The sequence below is a fragment of the Galeopterus variegatus genome, unplaced genomic scaffold, assembly GCF_000696425.1.
Source record: "Galeopterus variegatus unplaced genomic scaffold, G_variegatus-3.0.2 Scaffold2543, whole genome shotgun sequence".
Lineage (NCBI taxonomy): Eukaryota > Metazoa > Chordata > Mammalia > Dermoptera > Cynocephalidae > Galeopterus > Galeopterus variegatus.
The window spans coordinates 57706-72703 of NW_007728654.1; the positions used below are offsets into that span (position 1 = coordinate 57706).

A 14998-nucleotide genomic window follows, 5' to 3' on the forward strand; every position below is an offset into this window, starting at 1 on the left:
CACATCTACTGTTCCCTCTGCCTCCGTGATGCTTTAGGTCTTGGCTTAAATGTTATTTCTTTCCTGAACATCCCCTCATCATCCTCTACTCCCCCTCCACCAAACACCATTCCCCTCCAATCCAAAATGTCCTCAGTTAAACCCTTTCTAGGACCCTTCTTATTACAATTGCTGATTAAAGTTTTTTGTTCAATGTCTTCCAAACTAGGCCATAATATTCCTGAGAACTTGATCACCACTATAACATACAGCATCTAATAAGTGCCCAATAAATATTCACTAAATGAAAGAATGAACATTTCACTTACTCAGGGAACCTTAGAGGATCTTCAGATCATCACCTCATGGAATCTCTGGCCTTGTCTTCACCTGCCCTGCTCCATGAGAACACCTTACCTTTTAAAAATTTTATTTTTAATTGACAAATAATGATTGTATATACTTATGAGATGCAATGTGATGTTTTGTGAACACCTTAAGATTCAGTCCCAATTATTATTTTTTAATTTATTTATTATTACTATTTTTTTTTTACATACTAAGATGTTGTGGAGCGGTTGGGGGGAGGGGAGAGGAGAAAGGAGGATGTTAGGTTGGGAGGAGGAAGGGGAGGCATGATCAATACCCTTGGCACCTCTTTCACTCTGGCAGGGGAGCCCAGGGGGCTTCTGGCAGTGGCTTGGTCGTGACTGGGCTGGATGTAGACTTCAGGGGGGTATGGATGAGGCCCTTGGCCACCCCCCACCCCAGGAGCCCGGGGCACTTCTGGGGGCAGCTTGGTGGTTGTCACTGGGCTGGGTTTGGACATCAGGGGGCATGGCTGAGGCCCTCAGCGTCCCCTCCCAACCCTGGTTTGGGAGCCCAGGGTGCTTCCAGCGGTGATCTGGTGGTCGTCACTGGGCTGAATGTGGACATTGTGGTGCTGTTGCTATGGCCCTTGGTCCCCTACTACCCCAGCTTGGGAGCTGAGGGAGCTTCCAGCAGCAGTCTGGTGGTCATTGCTGGGCTGGATGGGGACACTGGGTGGCATGGCTGAGGACCTTGACCCCCACCCTCCAGCTTGGGAGCCCAGGGGCGCTTCTGGCGGCGGCTTGGGGCATTTCTGGTGGTGGATTAGTGGTCATCACTGGGTTGGATGTGGATGTCAGGGAGGCATGGCTGAGGCCCTTGGTGTCCCTGCCCCGGCTTGGGAGCCTGGGGTGCTTCTGGTGGCAGCCTGCTGGTCATTGCTGGGCTGGATGCAGACATCAGGGGTGTGGCTGAGGCCCTTGGACCCCACCGCCCTAGCTTAGGATCCTGGTGGGCTTTTGGTCCTTCTAGGTTTTATAAGTGGTTCTTTGGTGGTGTTAGACGTTTACTGGTTAATATCAGAACTTTGTCTCTGATCTCCATGTTTTTTATTTCTTCTTTCAGTTCGTGTTGGATTATTCGCTACTCCCACCACTTAAACTGCACTGGAACTAATTTATTGTCCTTTGGCTACTTCTTAAATGGGGTAACTTCCTGTGGGGACCAGCACTTGAGCTCTGTGGTTGAGCTAAATTTTTGCTTTGCTGCTGATTCTCTGGAGAAGGCTTTTTGCACAGCTCAGGTTTTAATTGTAATACTTCTGAGTCTTGTGAGGTCTGGCACACCTGGGTTGTGTGGAAACTCTGATCTGGGCCTGAGACTATTCAGCAAATTGCACCCCCTGCAGATCTGTATTCATGACGAGTCTGTACTGAGTGGTCCTGTGCTGACTGGGGGCAGATCATCTGCCCATGCTGTGCCCCAGTGTTCCCCTGGTGAGCCCATGTCCCCCACCACCCACACTCCAAACACTTCCCATGGAATGGGCCACATGCCAGGCCCTTGTGATGACTCACTGTTGTCACTGGCCTCTGAGTGGATCCCTTTTTTACTTGTCTGTGGCCCCTCACTCCTATGTGGGTCCACAGGAAGCCTGTTAGTGGTCTTTCTGGCCTGGGGGCCATCAAGGCCCTCTTCTCCCTTGCTCTCTCCAAGCAACTTCATAGGAAGGGCACAGCTGTGGCTTTTGCCAGTCCTTGCTCCGTGTGCTCACTAGGGCCAGGCTTGAAGTGGCTGGGACTTGAAACAGTTGGAGTGGTTCTTTCTTTCTCTCATCATGGCTTCTTCTGCCTTCATGAACTCCGTTCTGTCCTCCTCTTCCCTCGAGGTCTAACGGCCCCAGCTTGGCAGTTGTTGCTTTTTAATAATGGTAAATTTGTTGATTGTGGGAGATAGTGATCCTGAGGACTGTCTATTCTGCCATCTTGATCGGAAGTCCCAGCCCCAATTACTCATGTGTTTTTCTATGAGGCCATTTGAGATGCCCCTGGGCAGTTATTGTCTGTCTCCTGGACTCCCCAGCATCCTTTAACAATCTTTAGTACAGTAACTGCCATTTCCCTTTCTGTTCATGCACCAAGACTGATTATCCTTAGGACTCAGACCTTGTCATTCATCCTTGTGAGTGGTGTAAAGTAGGCATTTCACAAGGGACTGGAGATCTCTGTTGTTCCAAGAATTTTTGTAGAAAAACAAGTTTCAGCTTGCTTAATTTCACACAACCAGGCATGCTGCCGCTGCCACAGGGCCTGCCTGGGGTCCCTCCTCTGGTAACCAGGCAAGGAGCACACCAAAAATACCACTTCCATGTGGGTGGCCCACCATACCTGCTACAACAGCCATGGCTGCCAGGAAAGCGGCTAGACGCCACAACCACTGTGCAGATGGCCTGCCAGCCACTCGAGTGTAATGACACAAGGAGAGTCACCAGCGGAGACCAAAAAAGAGGATCTCTCTCTCCACAAAGCCCATTCCAGAATGGTAGAAGAAGCATCTGCTGTATGACAATAGTGCGGGACTTGAACACACCTCTCTCAGCACAGGACAAATCATCTGGGCAACAAATCAACAGAGTAACCATGACTCTTTCAGAAGGAGAGAAGAAATCTAGGGTTATCAGAGGTGGGAGCAGGGAGGGAGAGGGGGATGGGAAGAGATTGGACAAGGGGCATAAAGAATAAGTACGATTTGTAATAATATATATGCTAATAATATTGATTTGATCAACATACATCAACATTGAACCCCAAAAATATATATAATAAATTATGATTCAATTAAAAAAAAAAAGAAAAACAAGTTTCAGCTTGCCTAATTTCCATAGCTTTCAAAAAGTTACTACTATCCGTTAGAACAAGGCAAACACTGTGGGTGAGGTTTCTTCTTAAGCTTTATTGTGTTATAATAATTAATGCTTACATCCAACCCTTCCTGAGGTCTGGCTTTAACAAGGGGGTGGAAAAAGATTTATGCTCTGCCTATCTCTGTTGTTATCTTCTCCCTCTTAGAGAAACTAAAAAGAAAGGGTGAGTAACTCGGACTGAGTAAGCCTGGAAAAAATAGCAAATAGTATTCGTACACAGAAGTTGCATTTGTCCACATGCACACGGACATAAGAGAAGAGAAAGAAAAGACAAGACATACCTGATGCTCTTTGTGGTAATCACACTAAATGGAAACAAGAAAGTTAGAAAAATGCTTTCTTGGGACTTATGACTGGAGGAATTTAAAACAGGGCAACTGATAGGTTTTTGTTAGGCTACCAACCTCATATATATAATTTATAGTCATACATTTTTCTCTCTTCAGATAACTTCGTCCCAAACCCAATTTTGTTGGTCCATATAGTACGACAGAATTCTACACATAGAAAATTCTTAATCATAACTAATGAGCTGTTTAACTTTTAACCTTGGATCCTAATAAGGGTTCTACTTGCTCACTTCAGTACCAAGAATTGTTGTGGAACAGTTACCATACTTGGGCAGAAAAGCCACCAAGGAGGGAAAGGGAAGGGAGGACACTGCCTCAGCACAGCAGTTATATAACCACATGGGGAGTGCTGCAAGAGCAAAAGGTGCTTTCTGCCTTCCTTAAAAATATTAAATTCTAAAAATGTCTAAAAGGTACCTAACAAGCACATCTGAGTTGCTGGAGTTAGTAGCTGAAATACAATTAGATACGGAATTCAATCTGATGGCTTTATGTGGCTATTTTAAATAACTTTAGATACTTGTTGTCCTCAAGGAACAGTTACAAAAATATATGCACAGTATGTTTCAGTAATGGCAGAATAATTGTCATTTCATTTTTCATTGACAATGAGTTATGAATGCTGACCTACAGACTATCCCCAAACAAGATGCATTCCAATAGTTCATTTCTAAATTAGTTGTTAGGAACTTGGAACATAGTTTTCCATGGAAACAATTTTAGATGTGGTAGTTTAGATTTCCAGATATGGTCAAAGCAGCCCATTTACCCATAAGTAATTTTACTAAAGATAACCACCATATATAACAATGCTTTTCTATAAGAAAATATTTCTCAACTTGTAAGTTGAGATTTCTTTTCTTATTCTTTTTTTTTTTTTTTTTTTTGGCAGCTAGCCAGTACAGGGATTAAACACTGGACCTTGGTGCTATCAGTACCATGCCTTAACCAACTGAGCTAACCCGCCTCCCCTAAGTTGGGATTTCTGTAACTCCTCTTTCCTTACCCTGGATGTTAAGTAACTTGCCTAAAGTCATACAGTTAGAGGAACTTGAATCCAAGCCTGCTTTACTCAAAATTCACTGATTCCATACTCTTCCATGGACTCAGGGAACATTTCCAACAGCTTATTGTTTAATTTCCCATTTATTACCTTTAATTAAGGCAGTGATTATTCCCCTCAGCAAATGGACTGGATTAATTAATTCAAGAACTATTGCCTCCTATGTGGATGATGCAAGGAGGAAGGTGCTAGAAATCTAGTGGATACGAGATATCCAAACATGACCATTTAGGTAACTTTACAAAGCAGATGACCAGTGCTAAATGAACTGACATACCTTAAATTGTTAATAGTTCAGTGCCTAACGGTGGTCACTGTGAGCTGGCATTATCACAGAGGTCTCATAAAGGATGCTGGACTTCAGCTGGATCTTGAAGACACGGGGCTTTTAGATAGGGGAATGCCTGATGAGGAGCTTAGATGAGCAACATTTGCATGCTAATGATTCCTTAATTAAGAGACAAGACTATCTAGAGCTGTTTGAAGTTGCAAAGAAGTGGAAGTTGGAAAAGTTGGGGCCTGAAGGTGCAGACAACTCTAGGATTTCTTCCTTATAATTTAGTTTTTTGAACAAATAATACTTGCAGTAATAATATAGCTAAAAAATAAATTTATAAAAGGAAATGAAGGAAAAATCTCTCCCCCTCACGTAAATAACCAATGTGAGTAACTCTCTTGTGCATCCTTTTAGTCTACTCTTGTGAATAAACAAGCAATTGTTAGTATACACAAGTACATTGTTTCCCCCCTTTATTTATTAAAAGCAGAATATGGCCTCTAGAAATTTCAAACAGTAACAATTTACTTTATATGTATATCTATTTTACTATTCAAAATGATTATATTTACTTATTAAAATATGATAGTGTTTCCCAGTATAGTTTTACTAAACAAATATAAAGCATTGGGGCCCAGAATCCCTATTACAGAGTCAGTTGTATACCTGTGGATCTAAACCCTAAAAAGTACAGGTTTAAGTCGGCAAGTTCACGTTAGCGAGTGCTCCTCTTCAGTGCTACCTTGTACGCACCTTTTCCTGGCTCCTCATAGTTTTATAATTACCTGTTTGTGTCTGCTTCATCCACTTGATTTCTGAATTCTTTGATTCAAGAACTATGCAGCTCATTTATCTTTGTATCAATATCTAATATAATGTCTGGCAAATACAAGATATTAAATAAATGTTCAAATGACTATGAATAGAGAAAAAGGGCTGTTGAATGAATGTGAATAACATTTATAAAGAATGACTTGAACAACTTAGCTGATCCCTAGGGTATCAGAAAGTAAGGGGAAAGTATGGCATTTTATTCTATCTGGTAATACAGTTTGATGAAACACTGTGGAGATGTGTCAAGAAAGATCAGGTAGTGGAGGAGAGAGCGAAGACATTGGGAAGGAGGAGAAAAACAAAGCAAGATCTTGGTGTGCCCAGGAGGGAATTGGGTCACGGGCAATAGTGGAGAGGTTGGCTGGAACAGGAAGTATGGCTGTGAAAATAATTGTAGGCAGGAAGATTAGGACGTTGTGATTATGCCTGAAGGGCTCAAATTTTTTTAAAAAAATTCTTTTTTAAAGAGAAAATCAAGAAAAGTATGGTTGAGTAAAGAGGCCTCAGTGGCAAATGTTTGAAATAGTTGCAGGGACTGAGAGGAAAGTCAATTGGAAAGTAACAGCTGTCTCATAGCCCTTCTGGAAAAAGGCCAATTATAAAATAAAAGTAAAAGCTTTGATAAGCAGTGCTCAGAGCCCATTTGAGGCCGGAGATGATGAAGTTGTAATTCTTCTATGTCGAATACTGAGAGGTGCTTTGGAACTACAGATGAAAAATCAACATGCCCTCAAGTAGCTTTTGTCTAGTAGGGAGAAGGCCATCTGACCCTTCAAAATATATTTAGTTCCAACATTACCATCTTATTTTTAAAATGACCATATATATATATACATAGTTAACATTGCAATATAATATGGCTGTCATCGCTTCTAAATATTATGTCCATAACATGAGAAAAGTTAACCTCTTAGACACTTTCAGTTATGCAAAATAATTTTGATATCCAGGCACTTTATTCCCTAAAATTGTGCTTTATCAAATGTTGACACTGTTCCAAAAAAAAAAGAAGTTATTTTTTTGGATCCATTAAGGGAAGTGTTTTATAAAAATATATTTTCATGTTAAAAACATTTCAGTCCTTTATTAGGGTACTTAAAGGCAAAATATTTGTTCTAGTTGATCTAAGAATCAAACCAAATCTGCTCTGATAGAAATTTACTAAAGCAAGTTAAATTCAGTCAGGTGTGGATATCCAGAGTTCACATAACACAGGAAACACATGCAAGCAAGAAGTACACTTACTTAAACATGGTAACAACCGTAACTGGACAGAAAAAAATTACACATCTGTTCAATTTAAATGAGTTAAAAGTTCCCATAGTTACTTTTCAAAATGTTATGGAAACATGATGCCTTCCAAGTTCAGGCTTGCAAAATAACTCACCCTTTAGTATCAAATCCAGTCTCCAAATGGGTAATGTATATCTTAAGAGAGATTTTTCAGAAAGCATTTGGCTTTAACTTTTGAAAGCCAATCTTTAAATTGAAGACACATGAACATTAGTTACAAATATTCTTTTTCATTAATGAATTCCAGCTAAAAGGCAGTATTTTTTATAAATCTGTTTTTGATAATAGAGTCCCATCTTATTTTATACAAATCTTTTTAATAAAAAATTACTTGAATTCATTTCTGAAATCCCAAGGGAAAAGCAATTTTAAAAGTCTTCAAAGCCATTACTCTTCCTGTTCTATAAAATTCAGCTCTGCCTTATATTTCTCATATCCCGTTTAAAAGAACAATTCTTCATGAATAGGGACTCTTTTTTCTTTTTCTGTCAAGGAATTCATCCTCAGAACTCCTACAAATGTGCAAACAAATATGTTTAGAAATGTTCTTTGAAGAAAGAAAGAAAGAAAAGAAAGAAAGAAAGAGAAAGAAAGAAAGAAGGAAGGAAGGAAGGAAAGAAAGAAGGAAGAAAGGAAGGAAGGAAAGAAAGAAAAGAAAGAAAGAAAGAAAGAAAGAAAGAAAGAAAGAAAGAAAGAAAGAAAGAAAGAAGGAAAGAAAGAAGGAAAGGAAGACCCACAATCATACATTGATCTTTCAGAAGGAGAGAACAAATCTGTGGTTACTGGGAGTGGGGGTGGGGGTGATGGGGAGAGATTGGGTAAGGGTCATAAAGAATAATACGATCTGTAATAACGAATATGCTAATATTGATTTGATCAAAACATGTTGTACACAGGTGATAGACGTCAATGCTGTACCCCCAAAATATATAGAATCAATTATGCTTCATTTAAAAAAAAAAGAAAATCACTAAGAAAATATTTCCACCCCCCAAAAAAAGAGAAATGTTCTTTAAAAATATTGTCTGAAGTAACATGAAACTGAAAACAAACCAAATGTCCATGAATCTTGGTTATAAAAACTACAGTATATCTTTAGGAAGAAATACTGTATACTTGTAGCAAGTGAAACAAATGAGGCAAATCTGTGGACTGATTTATTAAGATGTCCAGTAATTGTTTTAAATGAAAGACAAAACAGTGTTAATCAATATGTACAGAATGGTCTAATTTTTATTTTTCCTCTTGTTTTTAAATTATAGTTGAGTATCTTTAGAGACCAAATAGTTCCAACGTTATATAAATTGTATCAGAGCATATGAAATGAAGACTTTCAAATATTTTTTTATGAAGCAAGTATAACATTGATACCCAAGTCTGTAAAGACAGCACATAAATTATAAACTATTACCACTTATAAATATTGTTACAAAAATTCTAAAAATATTAGCAAATAGCCTCCAACACCATCCTAAGAAAACAGCTCACCATGACCAAGTGGGTTTTATGCCAGGAATATATGAACAGTTGAGCATTAAGAAATATATTAATATCATTTACCTTATTAATAGATTTAAGGAGAAAGATTGTATGATTATTTCCATAGATGCAGAAAAAGCAAATTCAACAACCATTCCTTATAAAAACAATTGGGAAAATACGATTAGATGAATACTTTCTTAACATTTTAAATTATATACTATAAAAGCCAGTGTTTTACTTAACGTAGGAATACTAAAAGCATTCCTACTAAGGCTGGAAACAAGGTAAGGATGTCCTCTAAGGATGCCCACTAGTTTTATGAGTAGCATTAGCCAATGAAATTAGATAAGATAATTAGAAGATAAGAATTTGAAAAGAATTAAAACTATTTCTATTTAAAGATGATATATGGCATACCTGGAAAACTTCAGAGAATTATAAAGCAAACTGAAACAAAAAAGAACTTAGCAAGACAGCAGGATATAAAATGTGCAAAATCAATAGTCCTCAGATACATAGATAATGCCAGCTAGAAGATAAAATGGAAGGAAAAAACCCCATTTAGAATGGCAACAAAAAAAGATAAAATACTTAGGAAAATACTTAAGAAATATGAAAAAAATCTATGAAGAAAATGACAAAACTACTGGAAAAACACAAAAGTATACTTGAACAAATAGAAAGTCATCCCTTGTTCTTGAATAGGATGTTTCATCATCATGAAGATAGCAGTTCTAATTTAATTTATAAATTTACTACAAACTCAATAAAAAATAGCACCAGGATTTTTTTTCTAGAATTAGAAAAGTTGAAACTAAATTTCAATCTCAAGTCAATTTGTCAATTTGACACAAAACTGTGACGTAAAGAAGGCTGTATGCTGGTGTTTCTCTAAAAAATGAACTCACTACTCTATAATCCTACTGAGCCAACCCTACTCACCTCTAGCTGATGTGCTGCCACGTGGATTGAAACTTAGGGTTGCTAAATCATCCAGTTTCCAAAAGAAACTAAAAATCTCAATTTGCATGTAACATTTTATGGTTTGAATATGTTGGCAACTAATTTAAATCAAAAATAAATACATCTTGCAGGTCATATCTAGCCTACACACTGTCAGTTTTTGACCTTTCGAGGGTTGGCAAACTTTTTCTGTACGGGGTCAGGCAGTAAATATTTTAGGCGTTGTAGGCCACATTCAGTCTCTGCTGCATATTCCTGCTTGTTTATTTATTTATTTGTTTTTACAACATTAAAAAAAGGTAAACAAGACAATTAAAAACAGGCTTTGGATTTGACCCTCATGGTAGTAGCTTACCAATTTTGGTTAATAGAAACCATGAAACCTTGAGATTCAACAATGAGTACTTTGTTAGAAGACAGACCCACTGGCTTGATATCTATCTCTCACAAAAAAAATTTTTTTTAAAAAGGCTGATATAAGTATAATATATATAAATTCACTGCACTGGGGCATTTCATAATGCGATACATTTTCCTCCTGACATATTAACAATATCCAGGAAGCATATCCTGAAAGGGAGTTTATGCTTCTGAGACACCATCCCACCTCCATCACATACAAATTATACCATATTAGCTAAAAAAGGTTTTCTAGATATTTTACTCCAAACACCTTCACAAAAAACAGTATTATCAGTTTTACAATTTAGACTGTTCTACTCAAGAAATATTAGGGTGGTTCTTGTTTCTTGGCTGCCAACTGTATTCATTTCCTTTTCTAATCACTTAAATAGAATCATATGTGATAAAGTTAAGGATAATAATAGCATCTATTTCTGAGACTGGCCAAGAACTTCATAATCCCATTAGACTAATGATGTGGCAAACATCAGGGGAAAAGTCATACCCAGTTCATCCTTATGGAGCATTTTGTTTCTAGCCCAATTTCAGAAGGGACATTTCAGTGATTTGATTTGGCTGTGGACAACTGTGGATCTTACCAGGAGATTACAAAAATTCTTTAGAACCTCTTGAAAATAGGATAGATATTTCTGAGATTTCAAAAACAACTATATGTGAAGGACATTGATAAGATTAATATCAGCTCTCAAATAGCTTTTAAACTTCATAATTTGTTGAAAAGATATTGGGATTATTAATTACAACACGACCCACTGAATCAAATGTGGTCCTGGATAACTTGTAATATGATTCTAAGTCTACCCAAGTTGGACTAAATCTTCAGATCAAGAACAAAACCAACCCAAGACTAAGAATTACCTAAAGCTTGGCAGGACCAATGTCCTTGGGCTTCTTAGTATGCTTAATTTCAGGCAAAAGCGAACTCAAAAGCAGCTCTTAAAGATTAATAACAGCGGTGTGCTGGAGCAGGCAAGTTGACTGTTTAAGAGTGAGCCAGCTGTTAAATGTGGCCATCTTTAAAGATTAAATTATATAACCTACGGTGAACTATATTATATTAAAAACAGATACTAAATACCAAAAACACATCACTCCGTAATTATTTTACTACTACCTATGCTCTTGAGATTATTGATATAAATATCTATTCTATCTGTATGGTAGAAATACTACAGAATGGTGTGTTACTGAGCATCTTTTCCCTTTCTTCATTGTCATCACATTTGTAACCCGAAATTGGCTATGCTGGGAGTATTTACACCACATAATATGCAAATACTATGAATCAGCCCCCTCTCCCCCTTCCGGAGAGTCAGTTATCAAACATTTACCACCACATTACTGGCTTAGGAGAGTGCCATAACCTCTGATTAGCTCATGTACAGACCTCATCTTGCTCATTCCTGTGCTAGCCCCATAGAGAACTAAATTATTTTAAGTTGCCTTAATATAAAACATCATCTTTCTAGGGATCATTAAAAATGGTTTATTTTTTGAACATACATACCTTCTTTCTAAACAAGGAAGCATCTTTTCTAATAAATGGCGAACTGGGTCTGAGAAATTTCGGAATTCCCACAATTAATGTTTTAGGGAAAGGCTTATGGGGGGTAATTCTTATTTTTTGTCTTTTCTCTCTTACATCAAATATTTTCTTCTGTGAGAAGAGCTGTTGCCCTAAGGCAACATAAACTGGTCTCAAGAACAAACAAAGATGGACCAATTTGCTCCAGCCACCTCCAGGAAGTGATTTAAGTAGGCCCAGAGGAACTCCATGCAATACAAAGGCCAGATTCACTAACAAATGGTTTGGATGCCAAATGGGTCATTTCAGATACATGGAGCATTTCACTCAAGTTACTTAAAAGAATGTCAAAATTGGTCAGTGTAAAAAAAAAATTAAGGCATGTGTAAAGAGCACTGCGCACATTAGTTTCAATTTTTTTTTTCTTTAAATTTGTTTTGGAGTGCCTGCAAATACTCTACATGGCTAAGCCGAACTGGAAAGAAATACATACATGGATATGTTATTTTAAACCTATTCTTCTTTTAGTTAAGGAAAAATTTCAGAATTCCACAGAGTTGGTGATGTGTGCTATACAAACACAATTATATCATCTTATAAAAAACATAAAAAGCTGGACAAAGGGCCACATTCTTGTTCTTTCCAATAGAAAGGCATCAAAAACTCAAAAGAAAGTAGTTGTCTTCATGTCCGAGTAATTACTACTTAACTTTAAATTTGAGAAACACCAACTTTCTGTATTTTCTTGTGTGAGAAATTTGCAAAGATGATGCAGTATACTGAGTATTAGTCACATATTTTCCACCAAATATTGGGAAATAGTAAAGCAGCTATTAGGGTTTTAAAGGTTATTTCTTAGCATTTATGTGTATGTAGATGTGTTTGATAGAGCCTTCAAATGCACCCTTAGTATTTAATATTTGAATGAAATTAAAAATATTATGATGTCATGGTTTTGACTTTTAAAGAGTCATCTGTAAACCTGACTTGACTGAGATTGGCTTTACTTGCATTGTTCTACTGTGGGAACAATGTTGATGAGCACTGTGGGATCTGGTTACCATCCTGCTTTTGACCTACTAAAAAGGGTGAAGAACAAATGCATTTTATATTTATTTAAAATTAATAAAATAATAAACAAAGTTACATGTAAATGACAGTTCAGTACATTTAGTTGAATATTAAAAAATTAACATATCCATAAGCTCATAGATCCTTCACCACCATTGAACATTTTAGTCTATGTAGTCAAAGTCTTCTGGAATTCCAAAATTTTCATCAATTTTTTTTCCTTCAAACCCAAATTTTCTTTTGGCCCAAGATTTTATGGCAAATATGTTATCTATAAAGAAAATTGAGAAATATTTTTGAGAATTAAAAACACAATCATAAAGCATTTCAAATATAATTATCTTCATTATTCTTTTACTTCCTTCTATTACTTTCAGACGTATCGAAATAAGCTTTTCATATTTTCCGGAGTCATGTCAATTATAGAAAAAAGAAGATATTTAAAAACTATTTTGAACAAGTTAACAGATCTCATATTAAAAAACTCAGTAAGTTAATTGCTGCTAAAGAATACCTGACTTAAGAGTAATACAAAATACAAAGAATAATACAATGAATAATATAAAGGTTGACAGTGTCTTTTTGGCATTCCACAGCAAAGGCCAGGATTCTGTTGCCTCAGGAATTAGAGGTGCTCCTGCTACCAAAGGGATCACATTCTATCCAGACCCTTCTTCCTCCCCAACAGAGAATAACAGCTTCCAGACAATTAGCCCAGTGTGAGGGAGAGGGGGTGAGGAGGAGGGAAGGGGGTGCTCCTCTCTTGAGACTAAGGTAAGATGTGTCCTCAGCAAACCCTAACGGAAAAAATGCATCTTACCACTGAAAAAAGTATTATATCTACTTAAAGGAATTTATCCCAAGGAAATAAGACAAATTGTATATAAAAATTTGGGTCAAAGATCTTTATCTCAGTGCAATAAGAGAAAAAAATAAAAGCAATCTAAATGTCTACTTATTGGGAAGGGCACCTATGTACAGGAAGTGAGGGATGAGAACGTCAAAGTGCTAACAGTGGCCGCACCTGGAGAGTGGGAATGATGGTGGGTTTTTTCCCTTAATTTCGCACATTTCTTTAAAGTACATATACAACCTTCACAATGAAACTGTAAACACAGAAAAATAATAGTACAATGTTTTCAGGTTTGTCAGAGTATACTGTAAAATGTTAAGCACTATGATAATGAAGCAAAGGGTTAAAATACGTTCTTCTGTAGTGTTATAGGCTGAATCATGTCTCCTCTCCTCTCCCCCCCCAATTCATATGTTGAAGTCCTAACCCCCCCTGCCTCAGAATGTGACTGTATCAGAGAAAAGATCTTTAAAGAGGTGATTAAGTTAAAATAAGGTTGTTAGGGTGGACTCTAATCCAATCTGACTGGTGTCTTTATAAGAAAAGGAAATTTGGACACACTGAGACACCAGGGGTGTGCACAGAGGAAAGACCATGAGAAGATTACAGGGAGAGGGCAGATACCTGCAAACCAAGGCCTCAGAAGAAAACAAACCTGCCAACCCTTGACCTTGGACTCAAGAGCCTCCAAAATGATGAGAAAATAAATTTCTGTTGTTTAAGCCACCCCATGTCTGATATTTTGTTCGGGCAACCCTAGCAAATTAATACATAGAATTTGATCACTTCTAAAAATATTGTTTCTATGGAAGTTTAATTACAAGTACCAAATACATTTCTGGAATAAAGTTTATTTCTAAGATGAATACTACTGTGTATAGAATAGCGTTAACAAAATGTTCTCATTTCTTTCAATTAAAATGTTATGAAATGCAAACAGATAAAAAAATCCTTGAAACAGATAAAATGAATCTTTACTCTCTGTAACAAATGAAAACGAATTTTTACTTTTCATAACCTAGGCTCTCCATACTAAAAAAACAGCATGAGGTATTCTAGAATAATCTGTTTAGTTTTACCAGTGTCTGCACAAATACATTTTTTGCCAATCACAACCAAATATTTATAGAAGGTCCACTGCTATGTAAGATAGGTATTAAGTGTATTACAGGTATTATAGAATGTAAACAGCTTATGCCTTCAAGTCGACACAAGAAAGAGGAAAAAAATCATTAATTTATTACTAAACAATTCCAAAGTGATATGTGCATTAGAGAGAAAAGACCAAGTTTATGTGTATAGCTTCCAGGACAGGCTCCATGAATACAGAAAGATTTCCAGGAAATGAGAGATCAGATGTTAACACTGTAGGAAGCTTGCAGGGAACATGCTTTCAACCTGGATTAGAAGAGAAGAAAAACAAAGGAAACAAACAAAAGCCTCTCCACAACAAGGCCAAGTGAACTAATTTAAAGAAGACTCTTTAAACATTTTCTTGGGCCACTGGATGTCTCCCTTCAAGACAATGTTATACACAATCTTGACAGTTCATTCCCTGTCAAATAATTTTCCTATATGTAGCTATTTTTATAAATGAATAAAGAATATTATTTTGTTTTTAAAGAAACAATCTTAAGGCTGATAGAATTCCTG

The 14998-nt window shown here is 37.1% G+C and overlaps 1 protein-coding gene across 1 annotated transcript in view; it reads right to left on the bottom strand.

Annotated features, from left to right (window-relative positions):
• Positions 1-12656: 12656 nt before the first annotated feature.
• LOC103598227 (meiotic nuclear division protein 1 homolog) overlaps positions 12657-14998 on the bottom strand; it is an 87855-nt gene continuing 85513 nt past the window's right edge. Inside the window, exon 8 of the mRNA XM_008582201.1 lies at positions 12657-12763. Coding sequence (XP_008580423.1) covers positions 12657-12763 — 107 coding nt within the window. The remainder of the gene's footprint in view (positions 12764-14998) is intronic.